Raw genomic sequence first — 16,329 nt, forward strand, 5'->3', positions numbered from 1 at the left:
TAAAATATTAGGGAGTTTTGAAAGTACTTATATAATTCTTATCCTTTTAAAAGACAAATTAAATAGTGAGGGGCTATCACCAAATCCCTCTTTATTTTTTTAATCCATTTGTTTGTTTATTAGATATTCTGGGGGCCCACGTGAACCACAGACCACCGACTTGGGAAAAAAAGGGCAAAGGTTTAGAGTGATTAAAAGCTTTCAACGGTCACTTTGGACCTTACTTTATTAACTAACTAAAATAACCTGACAGTCAATTCAAGATTGATCCATAATGGAAGACTTTGAATTTGAATTAGCTCATTCAAGATTATTCAAGAATCTTTCAAGATTATTCAAGAATCTAATAAACTTTGAATTATCTCTTAATCATCTTTCACTATCTTTTTGGAAGGATTTGTTAACCTCCATATATCTATTTATTAAATTAGATGTGTAATTGTAATTAGTGGATAATATTTAATAATCCTCACTGACATCATATAAGCATAATAATACAACAATGATTCATCCCCTTTTTCCTCCCACCCCCTTTGACCCCCTCTCTCTCTTATTGGTTACATTTTCTTTTTCTTTTTCTTTTTTTTCCTGCTCCTCCAATCACCACCCGCCACGTGGCAGGGGGTGAAGGGGTGACCCCAAAAGGGGGTCCCAAGCATTATTCATAATAATACACATATATTCATCTATGCACAATATTCTCTTCAATTGAATAAATATAAAAACACAAAGGCTCTGTTTTGTTAAGTTCTAAGAATTTGTTTTTCAAAAAATTTAAAATTAATTTGGTGAAAACAATTCATTATTTTTATCTAATTTTTATTTTTTGGGGAGAAAATAATTTTTAAAATTTATTATTTATTTTTATCAAATTAATTTATAATTTTTTATAAAAAAGAAAAAATAATTATAACAATTTAACCAAATTAAATTTTTTGACACATTACTAAAAAACTAAGTGTATTTACTTAGAATAATTTCAAGCGTAAGACATTTAAGATAAATTTAGACCACACGTTTTACTCTATGAATTTTTTAAAACCAAAAATTCTGTATCCTTCCATTATTGTTTGAATTTAGAAACTTACAAATTCAAAATAATTTGTTATGTAATTTTTTTTTCTTTCAAAAGATTAATAATACAAAGACAAAACAATGAAATATATTTCCAAAACTCTGAAGTTGGGTGCACGCTATTGCTGGATTGGGCCTATCACCTGTGGCAGGCCAATATTGGGTGTAATCCCAATAACTCCGGGCCGGTCTTGGGCCCAATTTAACTTTTAAACTTCATACTGGCAAACATATCATTTACAGGGCTTGGGATTACATATGGGCCGTAACGCAAAGCGAGGAAATTTTGTAAGGCCTGTTTGTAATTGCAAGCCAGGCTTCGAAAATAATATTTCAAGCACGGCCCGGCTGGAATTTTATATATGCAACATATCTTATTTTATTTTATTTAAAAATAAGAAAAAGTTAAAAAAAAGCATTGTAATGAATCTACAATCTTAATCTTTAGTCTATATAAAGAAAACACCAAAAAGACTTCAATTACCACATTATTCATCTTCAAGTTGTTATACATAGATATTTCGAGTAATACATTGGTACACAACTCAAAATGATACAATTTCTCAAATATTTATTCATACTGTGAAAATTAATGGACAAGGCGGGGTGCATAAACGATTAATTGATTATAATTTTATGTAATTTCATCCTCAATAGTAAAATGAACATAAAGGGTAAACGCACAATAAATAATAATGATAGTTTTTTTTAATGGATGTACTTAAAAAAGGAAAAGGCGTGTCAATTAGAACTCCCTAAACTTGGTGAAGGGGTAAGAGAGAGGCAAGTGGAAAAATTATTGGTTAAATGGCTATATATTTATTGGATTGTCTTGAGAGACTGTCACGAGATATTCTAATAATGTTGTAATTGATAAAAAGAGTGATATTTATATTAGATGATTAAGAAAGATAAGAAGACTTGATTAGTGTAGTACATAGTCACGTGCCGATTAGATTTTGCATTGGATATCATTATTGCTGCAATCACATCACAGGTGACCATCATGATACTTATCATCACATTTCAAAATTTTGAATCCTAGTAGAACACTACTACTACTACGGATCAAACCACTTTGTACACATCATTAACAATCCCAAATTTCAATTAAAACACACATATTCGAGATCTATCAGGCACAAAACCATATCATTAGGATGGAGATCGATGTTAGTGGGTTCGAAGCCAACAACAACAACAACTCACATGGAGAGATTGAAGAGATCGAAGACGAAATTGATAAGAGATTCAAGTGCTTCAAGAACTTCGACATTACCAGCGACCCTCCTTCTGATCACCACTTCAGCCACCACAAGAAGTCCACCAATAATAATAAGCATGTGTTATTCGGAAGCAATAACTCCCTGGCCAAAAATCTCCAAAAAGAATGGAAGGTTTTGGAGACGAATCTCCCCGATTTTATTCTCGTCAGAGCTTACCAAAACAGGATTGATTTAATGAGAGCCGCCGTTATAGGCCCTCCAAACACCCCTTACAACCACGGCGTCTTCTTCTTTGACATTGTCTTTCCGAGTAATTATCCGGCCATGCCACCGAAGCTCTTCTACCATTCTAATGGGCTTGATTTGAATCCTAATTTGCATCCGGATGGGAAGGTCAGCCTGAGACTCTTGCAGAAGTGGAATCCAAAACAATCCAACCTCCTACAACTACTTGTTTCGATTCCATGTCTGGTTTTGAATTCCAAACCTTGCCTCAACCAGTTTCACCGCCTCTATTTATTCTACGAATTGGAAGTCTTGAAATACAACAAGAATGCCTTCATGTTGGCGTGTGAGGCAATGATGCGGACGCTCCAAATGCCGCCGAGGCATTTCAAAGATTTCGTGGCAGGGCACTTCAGACAGAGGGCTCACCCAATTCTTCTGAAATATAAAGAGCATATGGATGAGGATGAGAGTGAATGCATGAGGCAGTCATTCCTCAAGCTCTTAAAGGCGTTTGAAGAAAATGGGGCTTACTGTAAGCATCATTTGATCAGTCAGGTAAAAATAGAAAAGAAGAGTGACACAGAGGACAGAAGCACAAACAATGGAATTGTGACAAGGATTTTTAAAAAACTGACGAACCCTTGTCGACTTAATAACACCAACTTATCAACTTTCTCTCTCCTTTTTTAAATAATTTTGAGTTCTTTTTAATGTTTTGCATCCCAAAGTTAATAGTTTCGTTTCATTGAAAATCTAGATGGTTACCGGGACATTTCACATTCACTTATACAGCAGAATTTTGATAAATACCAGTCCAGTACACAAACCTTTGATTCCTGACATTTGAGTTTCAATTATGCGGGAAAGGCTAAATCACTCTCTCCTTCTCTCACTCTCTGCTTCAGATTCAAAATCTGTTTGCTATCAGATAAGGGTAAACATTTTGATGTGAATTTTTAGCTGGCATATTTTGCTATCATTTTTTTTTTTTTGCTATCTTCAATCTAGAAGAAACAGACCAATTTTTACTAAAGTTAAGCTCAATATTTTGCACTCTATCCTTTTTTATGTGAATTTTAATTATATATTGTTGTTTGTATGAAACAAATAGCCCAGACACCTATAGTTCTTGGTTGAGCAAATAACTAGGCTCAACAGATACAGATAGTGTTGGATAACCATGTTTATTTCATGTTTAAACGATGTAGTGTTGAATCTCATACTATGTACATCAAAATTTTTTAGGCACTTATAATTGTTTATAAATATATAATATATAGCAATAAATCTGAAACGTTGGCACTGGTGTGTACCCTACCAATGGAAAAATAGGGTAGGCTGTCGAGTACAATATTGAGAACTTTGGTCAAAACTGAATTGGTAAATTGGTTTTTTTTTGGCAGAATCTCTTCCATATTTATGGTTATACTACTTAGAACTCAGAATACAAGAGTACTTCCAGAGATGGTCCATTTTTATTTTTTTTTGGGTGATGAATTCACATACTTTGGAGTGTAGAAATCGAGCAGCAGCCTATCTGCGAACTCAAATTTTCCTATCTGCAACCCCTAGCTACAAACAGAGGCAACTGGAACTTTGTTTTTAAAGCAATCCTTCTATGTAGTTAGGGTGTTTGTTTAGGCGTTTTTGAGCTAACTTACAGCTTTTAGTTTTAAAAAAACTATTTTGTTTGGTTAAACTTATTTCAAACTGATTCTAATAACTTATTTTAACTCAAAAAAGCTAATTCTGAGTACCCACCCCTTACTTCTGATTATCAGTTTCTGCTGTGGACATGTTAATTTACGGTTATACTATTTGAATTTTTATTTTTTATTTTTTATTTTTTTTAAAAATAGAAAAAGGCCCAAATGGACTATAGATTATCATTATTATTTTTTTATGAGAAATGTAGACAAGCAGTGAATAACAAAAAATAAAAGTTAATTGAAAAAGCTACTTCACGGTTTATTTAACAAACACTACTCAGCAACTTCAATTTCTAACACTACTCAGCAACTTCAATTTCTAACAGCTACACCAAACGGATTAACAGTTTCTGATTAAAATCATAATTTATAATCTGTAAAGCTATAATCTATAATTTGTTTTAATAACTACACCAAACGGGGCTAGTGTAGAGATGAAGGTCATTGAGTAAAAGATCTTGTTCAACATCAGAGATGTTTTCTAAATTCTTGTTCCTTCAACCTACAAGGATAACAATAAACAAATTTGAATAAAAAGAAGCCGATTCTTTAATTCTACCAAGAGACTACATGTAAATAGTTGTCCACATTGCACAGCTTTGCATAGTACAGAGCAATAACTAAAGATGTCAGAACGTTTCACCTATCAGACAGGCATGGATGATAGCAGAAATAAAGAAAACCAGTCACCGAAGAGCTTCAAGCTGTTTAAGAATTTCGGCATCATTATTAATCCACGTCCTGAGAATCGCTTTACAATGTCCAAAAGCTGGAAAGCACTCAAGAATGTGCACCGTACCAAATATATCTTATTATGGAAACAAAAATGTAGAAATGATGAAAGCGGGAGGAGGTAAAAAGACTATAGAGTATTGTAGAAAGTCTCAACAAGCATTTGGTCATTGATCTAGACAGCAATCCAGATGAAAATACGAAGGAAATGAGAACGAGGTGCACACACTTGCATGCTTCGTAAGAGTCTTCATTGAAGTGTATTGAGAACAATGCATGCATTTAACAATTGTCCTCAAACGGAAGAAAAAACTAAATGACATAATAATGGCCAATATATCCCCACTTTCTTGGATTGAGAAGTGAGAATAGAGGGCTGAGATCCTTCTTACCAAAACGACTGTTAACAATATAATATACTATACACTATAGTGCATTTGTAGGCTGGCATTTGTAAGCTGTAAAGAGCTCACCCACTACCACCTTCAGCTTTGACAGACGCCTTTGTATTATTTTAATGTATATTTGTATGCTTTCGGTGCTTCAGTATTCCAATTGTCTCCCTCTCCTCTCTATAAAGAGAGAGGGCTCATTCTCTTGTATTTACACACAAACATAATAACAGATAGTGATTATACAAATCTGTCTTTCCAGTCTCTCTCTTTTCTCTCTCTCTCTTTAACAATCTTTCATGGTATCAGAGCTAGGTTAAGAACCTAGTATTTTCGTTCCACCGGCGGGCGGCAATCTCACCTTGGCCGCCCGCCGGACAAACCCAAATTTCTCTAATTTCTTCTTCAATGGCAGATTCTTCAACAACACTTCACCACCACCAGCAGCACCAACTACTCCACTGTCAAGTCACCACCGCTGCAACTCCATAACCGGGCCATCATCACCGATAGCCTCACTCACCTTGGCTGCTTCATGTTCTTTTCAGGCCGAACCTTACACTAATCCAACACCCCAAACCGATATCATCTCTCTCTCTCTCCCTAAACTGTTATTCTCTCTCTTCTCTCTCTAACACAAACCCAGCACACACACACACATACAGCACACACACATATGTATCCATGCTTCACCACACACACACTGAGCTTCACTGATACACACTGATACACACTCACGGCACACACACACCCATCACTGCCATACACCCAGCAGCTCACATACACACCCATCACCTCTCCCTCTCGGCATACACACACATATGCATGGCAGCTCTCTCCCTCTCGGCAACTCTCTCTTCCGGCTCTCTCTCGCATGGGCTCTCTCTCAAAAATATTTTTTCTGACTAAGCTGCAGCTTCTTGATACAAGAAAATGGCGAAAGTAAAACTGGGTGCGGGTTGAAACCACTCCATCCAACTCTCTTTCTCTGTCTTCCATTCTCGCACCAATTCTTCACACTATTAACACATGCATGACACTACAACACACACGCACGGTTTTCCAGAGAGAACAACACATGCAAAAAAAAAAAAAAAAGAGGCTCTCTCTCTCTGGGTCTCTTATCTCTCTCTCTCGGGTTGCATTTTGAGGGGGGGGAAGCTGGGCACACATACACGGGGCACCCACACACACATACACGAGGCACACACACACATTAGTATACACACACCATACACCATACACACACTGAACACACACGGCAGCAGCCCCTTCACCACTCAACCCACACGGCAGCAGCCCATTCACCACAGCTTTATGCAAACCCAGCTGTAGCACAATCTTTCACACCATTATAATATATTATCATACGCCATACCACCCCACCTAGGTGCAGTGTGAATTGTTTGAGTATTCAACTACTCAGACATTTTCTCTCTCTCTCACTTTAAACCCTTCCTTTTCCTTTCTTTTTATTTTCATTTTGTCATCCACTACATTTTGTCATCATTGTTTGGCCACCCACCGAATTGCCCCTGACCATCTAATATATATATATATATATATATAATATAATATACTATAATAAATTGTATTCTTCATCCCCATACTCATCCTTTCATCAACCCCTTATTTTATTCATATCAGGGATTCACCCCGCTCATGGTTACACACCATGCGAACCACTCAAGCTGGTGAGCATGGTTATACACCATGGGAACCACTCAAGCCACCCCATGGCGCACTCCCTAAGTCGCCCCCTTGGTGCACCACCACAAGCTTCTACAACGGTCCGGCATGACCCCATAAACTGTCCCGACATTGATTCCGGTCAGCTTCTACAACGGTCCGGTATGACCCCGTAAACTGTCCCGACATTGATTCCGGTCAGCTTCTACAACGGTCCGGCATGACCCCGTAAACTGTCCCGACATTGATTCCGGTCAGCTTCTACATCGGTCCGGCATGACCCCGTAAACTGTCCCTACATTGATTCCGGTCAGCTTCTACATCGGTCCGGCATGACCCCGTAAACTGTCCCGACATTGATTCCGGTCAGCTTCTACATCGGTCCGGCATGACCCTGTAAACTGTCCCGACATTGATTCCGGTTAGCTGCTACAACGATTTTCTACATCGGTCCGGCATGACCCCGTAAACTGTCCCGACATTGATTCCGGTTAGCTGCTACAACGATTTGACACGACCATACAGTGTCTTCACCAACGGTTCGACACGACCATACAGTGTCTCCTATCCTATTTTATTTTATTTATCAGTTTACTTTCCTGTTTTGTTACTCTCTCCAAACTCAAGTTGGTTAGTTCCTACCCTCCTTGAGTTTGCGGGGGGCTGTTAACAATATAATATACTATACACTATAGTGCATTTGTAGGCTGGCATTTGTAAGCTGTAAAGAGCTCACCCACTACCACCTTCAGCTTTGACAGACGCCTTTGTATTATTTTAATGTATATTTGTATGCTTTCGGTGCTTCAGTATTCCAATTGTCTCCCTCTCCTCTCTATAAAGAGAGAGGGCTCATTCTCTTGTATTTACACACAAACATAATAACAGATAGTGATTATACAAATCTGTCTTTCCAGTCTCTCTCTTTTCTCTCTCTCTCTTTAACAATCTTTCAACGACGTTGTTTTGAAAAAAAATTTAATATTTTTTCCACCACGTTTCTCTTTCCATCGACTGCTCTCTCCCACTTTGCAACTTCTCACTCTCCTCTCGCCAGTGGAAGGAATTTTCTTTTCTTTTTTTGGACCCCAAAACGACGTCATTTTGGGGAACCAAATCTCAGCCCTCGATTCCTCTCATTTTTGAAGTGGCTCGCTCACAAAAAAACCACTACAGATTGCACTACACACTCACCACTACAGAGAATCTGCACTGCGCTCGTGAGAAAGTGTTCAGATCCAATCCTTGAATTTGAACTCCACAAACACAACATCAGATTCAAACAATGGTATTCAAAATCCTACGCGGTTGGCCAATCATCCTTCTGGGATAAATTCAATTTTACTGTTTAGTTTCTTATATAGATCAAGTTATCCACTCATAAATTTCAAAAAAGAACCACTCGTGACTTACGTGTGACAGTTTCTTACTCTAATTCAAACATTGAATCACTCTATACCATATGCGTTTGTTTCTAAAATTGCTGAGGTAATGATCTATTCATGTGACTCCAAAGGAGTTTAGAGGTTGTAGGCCGAAATACTGATTGTGTGAAGCATATATAACCAGTTAAAGCAGAGCAACTAAACTTAATGAATATTTGTTTTCTATAATTGATATGTTTAATTTCACTGAGAAACTAAACGAAGACACAACCCAACCCAAGTATTCACTTTTTACCCTGAATTACAACTTTCTATTCATTCATTCCCCCATTAATTCCAGCAACCAAGGGAATCAAATCAACCATGAAATTCAAACTGAAACTTGACGAACAAGACAGAAATAATTAAAGAAAGAAAAATAGAGGGTTTTTTAAACCAAACCAGATCAAAAAGAATTTGCGCAACAGCCTCTTCTCAATCGAACAGCACCGCGTTGTTCTCAAACCCAATTCAAGTCTCTCGCACCTGGTAGGAAAAAGAAGGAGAAATAGAAAATAGAGATAGATATAGAAGAACAAGTCAACCAAAGGAAAAAAGTGAATTAATTTAATAGTAGTAGTAGTAGTAGTGAATAAGATTTTGAGACATAAAGTGATTGATTGAATAGCAGAGCAGAGCAGAGCAGCGAAGCGAGAGAACATTTGTTTATGAATTGAATTGAAGAAGATGAAAAGACATATCACAGAGTTTGTGCGTGAATCTAACGTCATCAACCCCAAAAAAACAAAAACAAAAACAAATTTCAGGCAGAAGGGAAGGGGAAGGTTCTGTTGGATGAGAGGAGTGGGGTTAAATTCACGCACAACTCTGAAATATGCCTCTTCTTCTCATACTACGCCCATGGAGCCTTGGCTTCTGGAGAGAGGCAGAGAGAGAGAGAGAAGAAAAGGAAGAAAAAGAGAGGCTATTTGTTTCAGGAGCTTTCAACCAAGCAAGTCGGCGTTAGATTGGAAGCCCTAGATTCGATTTTTATGTGGGTTCCCTTTGGGAAATCTACCCAACTTTACCTAAAACGGTAAAACAAAAAAAAAAAAAACAACAACAACAACAACGGTCGTACTACGTGAATTAATCATTATTAACTAATATATTAATTAATATTATCTCATTATTATTGGTTTAATTTATTATATAAATTATAAATATTTTAAAATTTTAAAATTATGTGGCATCATATAATTAATAAATATAATATTATTCAAAAAAAAATCTACTCGCTCCGTTTTAAAATGATAGTGTCTTTTAAAAAATTAAATTTTTTTTAATAATATAATTATTACATTTAAAAAAAATTATTTTTCAAAAATACTTTTTAATAATACATTTTATAAATGATGTTAATTATCATAATTATACTTTTTATGTTAATCAATTTAAAATGATAGAATAAAAAATTTATATTATTTTTACTCGTAATTTTTAAAAAGAAATTAATATTTTAAAATAAAAAAAACAATATTTTAAAACGAAAGAAGTACACAACTTTCTTATTTGTGTTTTAGCGTAATCTTAACTCTAATTAACAGTAATGATAGAGACCCCTACAAAAGACAACCCCTACAACTTTAAAAATGATCTCAACCATTCATGTCACACAATTCTTAAAAAAAATTTAAACATATCAATAGTCAATATATCAGTAGGGTCACGAGGTCCTCCTTTGTGAGGTCTCAAACATCTCTCTAAGGTTTCGTTTTGGATGTGGATTGATTTTTTAATTATTTTAGTCTGGAGTTAAAAAGTCTCGTTTGAAATAAGTTTTTTGGCTTTTTTAATTTTTGTGAGAAATAAAATAAAATAATTATGATTTAGATATGATAATTTATTTTATTAAACTAAAAATTTTATTTTATCTTTTTGTGATTATTTTAATCAAAAAAAAAAACCAAAAAAACTAAAAAATCTTCTATGCCAAACGGAGGTTAACTAATTAGGAAGGAAGCTTTGCATTTGATTTCAACCTACCTCTATTTGTCCAGTGTAACCGTGTGCTACACGTGTCAATACACTTGGTCAGTGGAGTATTGTTTGTTTGGTAATGTTCCATGTATTAATTGATATATTAATTATTATATTAATATTATTTATGATATTATTATTAATCTTATTCATTATATAAATTATAAAGAACAACAATGATTCATTCCATTAATTTGGGAGCACTAATTGACCACTAATGAGGTAAAAATTCAAAAAACAAAAAAAAGCAAAACATCCCATCATATGGGACCCACATCACTTTAGAGCTGGTAGTGCTCCTCTTTTTATTGGTCTCACTCATTTTTCTTATCAACAATGATTCATCCCACTAAAAACATCACCACTAATAGCACTAATATATTAAAAAAGTAAAAAAATAAAAATAAAAATACAACTCGAAGACCAAAACATCACATCATTAATGACTGGTCTCACTCATTTTTCTTATCAACAATGATTCATCCCACTAAAAACATCACCACTAATAGCACTAATATATTAAAAAAGTAAAAAAAAAAAAAAAGAAAAATGTTTGGGAGCACTAATTAGTGCTCCCACTAATTAGGTGGCAGTGGGTCCCGCCATTAATGATGTGATGTTTTGGTCTTGGAGTTGTATTTTTTATTTTATTTTTTTACTTTTTTAATGCATTAGTGCTATTAGTGGTGATATTTTTAGTGGGATGAATCATTGTTGAAAAAAAAAAATACAACTCCAAGACCAAAACATCACATCATTAATGACGGGACCCACTGCCACCTAATTAGTGGGAGCACTAATTAGTGCTCCCAAGTATTTTTCTTTTTCTTATAAAGAATAATGCTATATGTACTAATTAATATACATACCAGTGTACTAATAGATGATATGACATCGTTTGTATAGTTTTGAATATTTGTAACTTGTATAATAAATGCGATCAATAATAATATTATAACACTAATTGGTACACTAATGTGTATACTAATTGGTACATGTAGCACCACCAAATGATAAATATCAAAAACCTCTTAAATTATGCTACATCATTAATTGATACACTAATTAGTGCATATAACAATATTCATTACCTATTTGCTAGTTTTTATTCACTCGGTTTACTTTTAATTTTCAGAATTCACTTTTTAAAAAAATTTCACTATTATAAAAACAGATAAAGATCACATTTTTTTTATGTGATGTATGTTATTTAATCACACATTTTAAGTTTTATTAAAGTGTGATCTTTGGGAGTGCGATTAAAAATGATCATTTTTAATCACACTTTTTTAGTATGCTTAATAACATTTAGATCACACCTTTTAAGTATAATTAATATCATTTAGATCACATCTTTTAAGTGTGATTAATAATTAATAAAATCTGTGATAAAAAAAGAGTTCGACATATTTGAAAAATAATCAATATTATTTTTTATGCTCATTTGAAAAATGTAATACACACTATATACTATACTTTGAATCATAACCACATATTGAATGGAATAATGTCATATATTTCATAAATAAAAATTAAATGTTCAAAAGTATATACAAATGAATTAAATAAAAAAAATTTAACTGTGCTTACATATATTAAAAAATGAAAAAACTTAAAAAAACCAAGTTCTTTAATTCTTTGACCATACTTTGCATCTCTCCAAGAAATTTCTAACCTGAAAAATGAAAACACAAATTAATTCAGAAACTGCAGGAACTTATGAATAAACTAACTATTTATAGAGATTATTCTAAACTTACAAAAAATATAGTCGGACTTTTTTTCATCACACTAACTTTTCATCTCATGCTTCAATAGAAGGAGAATAACCACTTTGATTGAATAATCAATTCTCATGAAAAAAATGGACCAAATTTCTTAAGATAGCTGAATATGAGCTATGACTACAGGGCAACAATGATCAGGAGAAGGAACAGGGTTATGCAAACATTTTATCCGTGCCCTTGAATATAGGAAAATTTACATGTTAAAAGATTTTAGCAGTTTACTCATCATCAGACATGAACATGCAGAAAACAAATTAATAGCCAGAAGAGAGTTATCATCTCCATTTAAAAATTGATAATTATTCCAAGACATGAACATGCAGAAAACAAATTTCTCCATTTCTTAAACCACATAAAACAATCCGTCTCTGCAACAGGAGATGAGTTTATTACATTGAAATCATATAGTGATAGTCAGTTAACCACAGACAAAGGTGATGTAATGATAATAGATAAAAAATTATCAAATAAAAAATGTAATGATAATATATAAAAGTACAGTAATGTCATTTATAAATCTTGAGATGAAGTCAACATCTACCAAGGAAAAAGTTGTTGACTTGTTTATGCAAAGCCTGTTAACTTGATGTGCAAATTCTGAATTACATATTGGTGCCACATGGAACCTAATGGAATTAAGATTTTAAAGTATGTTTTATGTCAAGTTTTCTTTAGGTTAATGTGTTGCAAATACTTTAATATGAAGTTTGTGTAACCACAGAATTCTTAAATAGACAGAACCAAAAAAAAGAAAGGGTGATCCACGTAGTAATCCAAAAAAATAAGGAACCAGACGTGAAAATAGACAATTTAGAAACATTTGTATGGAATCTTAAATGTGGATAATTACCTAATGATCAAGTTGTAGTGACAAACCATTACTTTTACAGCGAAACACCCATGATTGCACACCAGTTTCCAGATTTACCAAGGCAGCTCCAAGATCGGTGCCTATACCAACCAAAAGTAAGAACAAAACAAACAGGAACAAAACATGAAATATTAGTCATTTAACACAGCCCTGATTGTCATTTTCAATAGGGCCACAACCTGTTAATGTCATTACTACTTGTGAACTAATAAAGCATGCTAATAAAGGTAAAACAAAACCTATAGTAAAAATAATAATAAATAGATGAAAGTGCAGAGCTCAAACAGGAGTCTTTTAGCTGGGACTGAACACGTAAATCTTGGGTAATTTAAACCCACCACCCATGCCAAATGAACTTTGACATGGATTTCCAGTGCAGGGATAAAAAATTTAATCCTACATGACAAAATTTTCAAAACAGTGTAATTATATAAATCATTTTGTGTTTTATGATTTGTAGCAGGTTCAAAATATCTAAATATAAACTAGTACAATAGCTAACATTTTTCAGAGGCCCTTTTATTAACCAATTTTAAAATATATTCGATATTTTTAGTACTTCAGGTCATTGTATACTATTATCAAAGGGAGATTTGTAATAATTTTGCATAACATTGGAATATAATTATTAATTAAGATAAATACAAAAATAATTGTTCAATACTTTATTTACTTTTTAAAACATATATATATATATATATATATAGTGAGATTGAAATAGTTTATCACACATCCACAAAATTTATCCCAGATCCATCAAAAAATAAGAACTAAGAAAATATAATGATATTAAAATCAGATTTCAACAATTAAACTAAAAAATAAGTTGCATAAAACACTTTTTTAAGTGTGAAATAGAAAAACAAAGATGAAATCTAAACAAGTTTTGAGAAGAATATATGTGGTTTACCCAACTTGAAAGAAAGGTTGAAGAGTGCAGTCCAACTTTAATAGGGGGCTTTAATATATATTAAAATAAAAATAAAAATGGGGGACACTTTCCTAGCTCTTTCCTAACTCTGAAAAAGGCCTCTTCCCAAATTTGATTGTCCTGTTAACCAGGATAAGTCACCACCAGTGTGCCCACTTCTTTCATGGCATCATCCAATTTTGAATAAGATAATAACTGAGAATAAAGAAAACAAAAGCAGATTGGACCTATGCTTAAACCCCATCCGAATTTGTTTTGATCCATCACAGTCCTTCCTAAACAAAGAAAATGAATATTAAAGACAATGACAAACAATTTGAGAAATGAATAATGGAGAAATTCATGACCAAATAGTATTTGATATATACATTTACAATATTATAGTATAACGTTTTCTTGAGATTGACCCATGTTTTACATCAACAAACTAACAAGCAGCCAACCAACCATTCCACAAAAATGATTATAAAAGAAAGGAAAATATTTCAGCTATACTTCATATCCTAATCCACGCAAATTCTATTTACAATGAAGTTAATGTGGAATGAGATATAAAAAATAAAAATAATAAAATAAAAAAAATGAATTTGAGTGAAGAAAGATTAGTTTAACTTTTCGATCTTGGTGCCTATAAATAGAAAAAACCTCAACATCCCCGTGACACAAGCAATATGGGCTTTGAGTCAGGCAATTGTCGCCAATAAGGGCAAGATTGCATTCAGACAATTCCTAGCTAGACAATCCATTAAGCTGCAAGGAGATAAGATATGCCACTGATTGAAGGCTTAAAGGAAGTTTGAAGGCTTAGAGGAAGTGAACAGCAACATTAGCTAGTGTACCAAATTACAATCACAATACTACTCAATTCATCGAATCAACAATACTTGAGGCACTACTACCAAAATGTTGAGAGAGCAATAATAACCAAAGATCATACGATATCTAATAAGCAATTACACAATCAACACAACAAAAAAAATGTCTGATTTGACTCGGTTCTCTCCTAAATACTTGTTCACCAAAAATCGATACACAATTCTCTCTACGTTTGACTCAGATGCACTTATTCAAATCAAAATCAAGACCAAAAAAATGCAGCTAGATCCAGAGATCAAATCAATAAACAAAAGCATCAAATTTCAACATCGATACAATATATCATTGATTCTGAAATCAATCAACTCACAATATTGCCGAGAGCAACGACATTGAGGAAAGTGGAAGGGCGGCGCGAGGACGATGAGTTTTCGTCAACATCTTTGTCGGCAAGCAAAGCAAATGCTTGGCGCATCGAATCGGCGAGCCGAGCGAATTCGTCGATCGCGTCCATTGACTCGATGAATCAAAGAACTCGATTTAAGAGAGAGAGAGAGAGAGAGAGAGAGATGATCAGATCGAAGGAGGAGGAGATATCGATATGTATGTAGAGAGAAAGAAACCCTAGGTTGATACAAGATGAAAATGATGACGGAGAGAGATCCACCGATGATACTTGTGTTGTTGGGTAGTAGACACTTATTTATTAGGAAAAAAAAGGGCAAATTACATATACACCCCTCGAGGTTTGGTTAAATTACAGATACCCCTGAGGTTTCGGAAATTACATCCCGCCCCCTGAGGTTTGTATTTTCATAACAATTTACCCCCTGAGGTTTATATTTCATAACAAATTACCTCCTAATTTCTTATGCAAATATAGCATTCAGGGGGGAATTCGTAATTTCTCAAACCTCAGGGGTATCTGTAATTTAGCCAAACCTCGAGGGGTGTATATGTAATTTGCCCGAAAAAAAATTATGTGAGAAAAAAAATAAAACGGTGAGATAAAATTAATGTTAAAATTTATTAATTAAAAATAAGTTCTTTTTTTTAAATAAAAAAATTAATGCTATAAAAAATTAATAATGCTATGATGTGGCATAATTTTAAAAATTTTGGATATTTATAATTTGTATAATGGATGAGATCAGTAATAATAACATAAGATATGTTGATACCTTAGCTGGTATACCGATTGGTGCATCACCGATAAAAGAAATAGTTCATATTTGTGTGTGTAGCTTTTTTAGTAATTTTTTAGATCAGTTTTAATTTTTTTTTCTAAAACTATAAATATACCTAAAAAAGTCTTAAAAAATTATAGCAAAATGAGAGAGAGAGAGAGAGAGAGAGAGAGAGAGAGAGAGAGAGAGAGAGAGAGGGGCTTGAGGCAAAAACATGTATAGATAGAATGAGAGGGAGAGTGGTGAACGAAGCCTTAAAATCATGTTTTTGAGTTTTTTTTTT

At 33.7% G+C, this 16,329-nt stretch overlaps 1 protein-coding gene and 1 long non-coding RNA gene across 2 annotated transcripts; one reads left to right on the forward strand and one right to left on the reverse strand.

Moving 5' to 3' along the window:
• The first annotated feature begins 1,950 nt into the window (after nucleotides 1–1,950).
• Nucleotides 1,951–4,148, forward strand: LOC145806703 (putative ubiquitin-conjugating enzyme E2 39). The gene has a single exon (XM_082904312.1). It carries the CDS (start codon nucleotides 2,235–2,237, stop codon nucleotides 3,216–3,218), a length of 984 nt encoding a protein of 327 aa, XP_082760438.1. The 5' UTR covers nucleotides 1,951–2,234; the 3' UTR covers nucleotides 3,219–4,148.
• Nucleotides 4,149–11,949: 7,801 nt separating this feature from the next.
• On the reverse strand, nucleotides 11,950–15,533 carry LOC114315422 (uncharacterized). The gene is made up of 3 exons (XR_014350154.1): nucleotides 15,230–15,533; nucleotides 13,092–14,793; nucleotides 11,950–12,129 (listed from the first exon to the last, which is right to left on the reverse strand). It is a non-coding gene; the product is annotated as an uncharacterized LOC114315422 (long non-coding RNA).
• Between the last annotated feature and the right edge of the window lie 796 nt (nucleotides 15,534–16,329).

Source organism: Camellia sinensis, chromosome 14 (assembly GCF_055761805.1).
Source record: "Camellia sinensis isolate YWXY chromosome 14, ASM5576180v1, whole genome shotgun sequence".
NCBI classification, from domain to species: domain Eukaryota; kingdom Viridiplantae; phylum Streptophyta; class Magnoliopsida; order Ericales; family Theaceae; genus Camellia; species Camellia sinensis.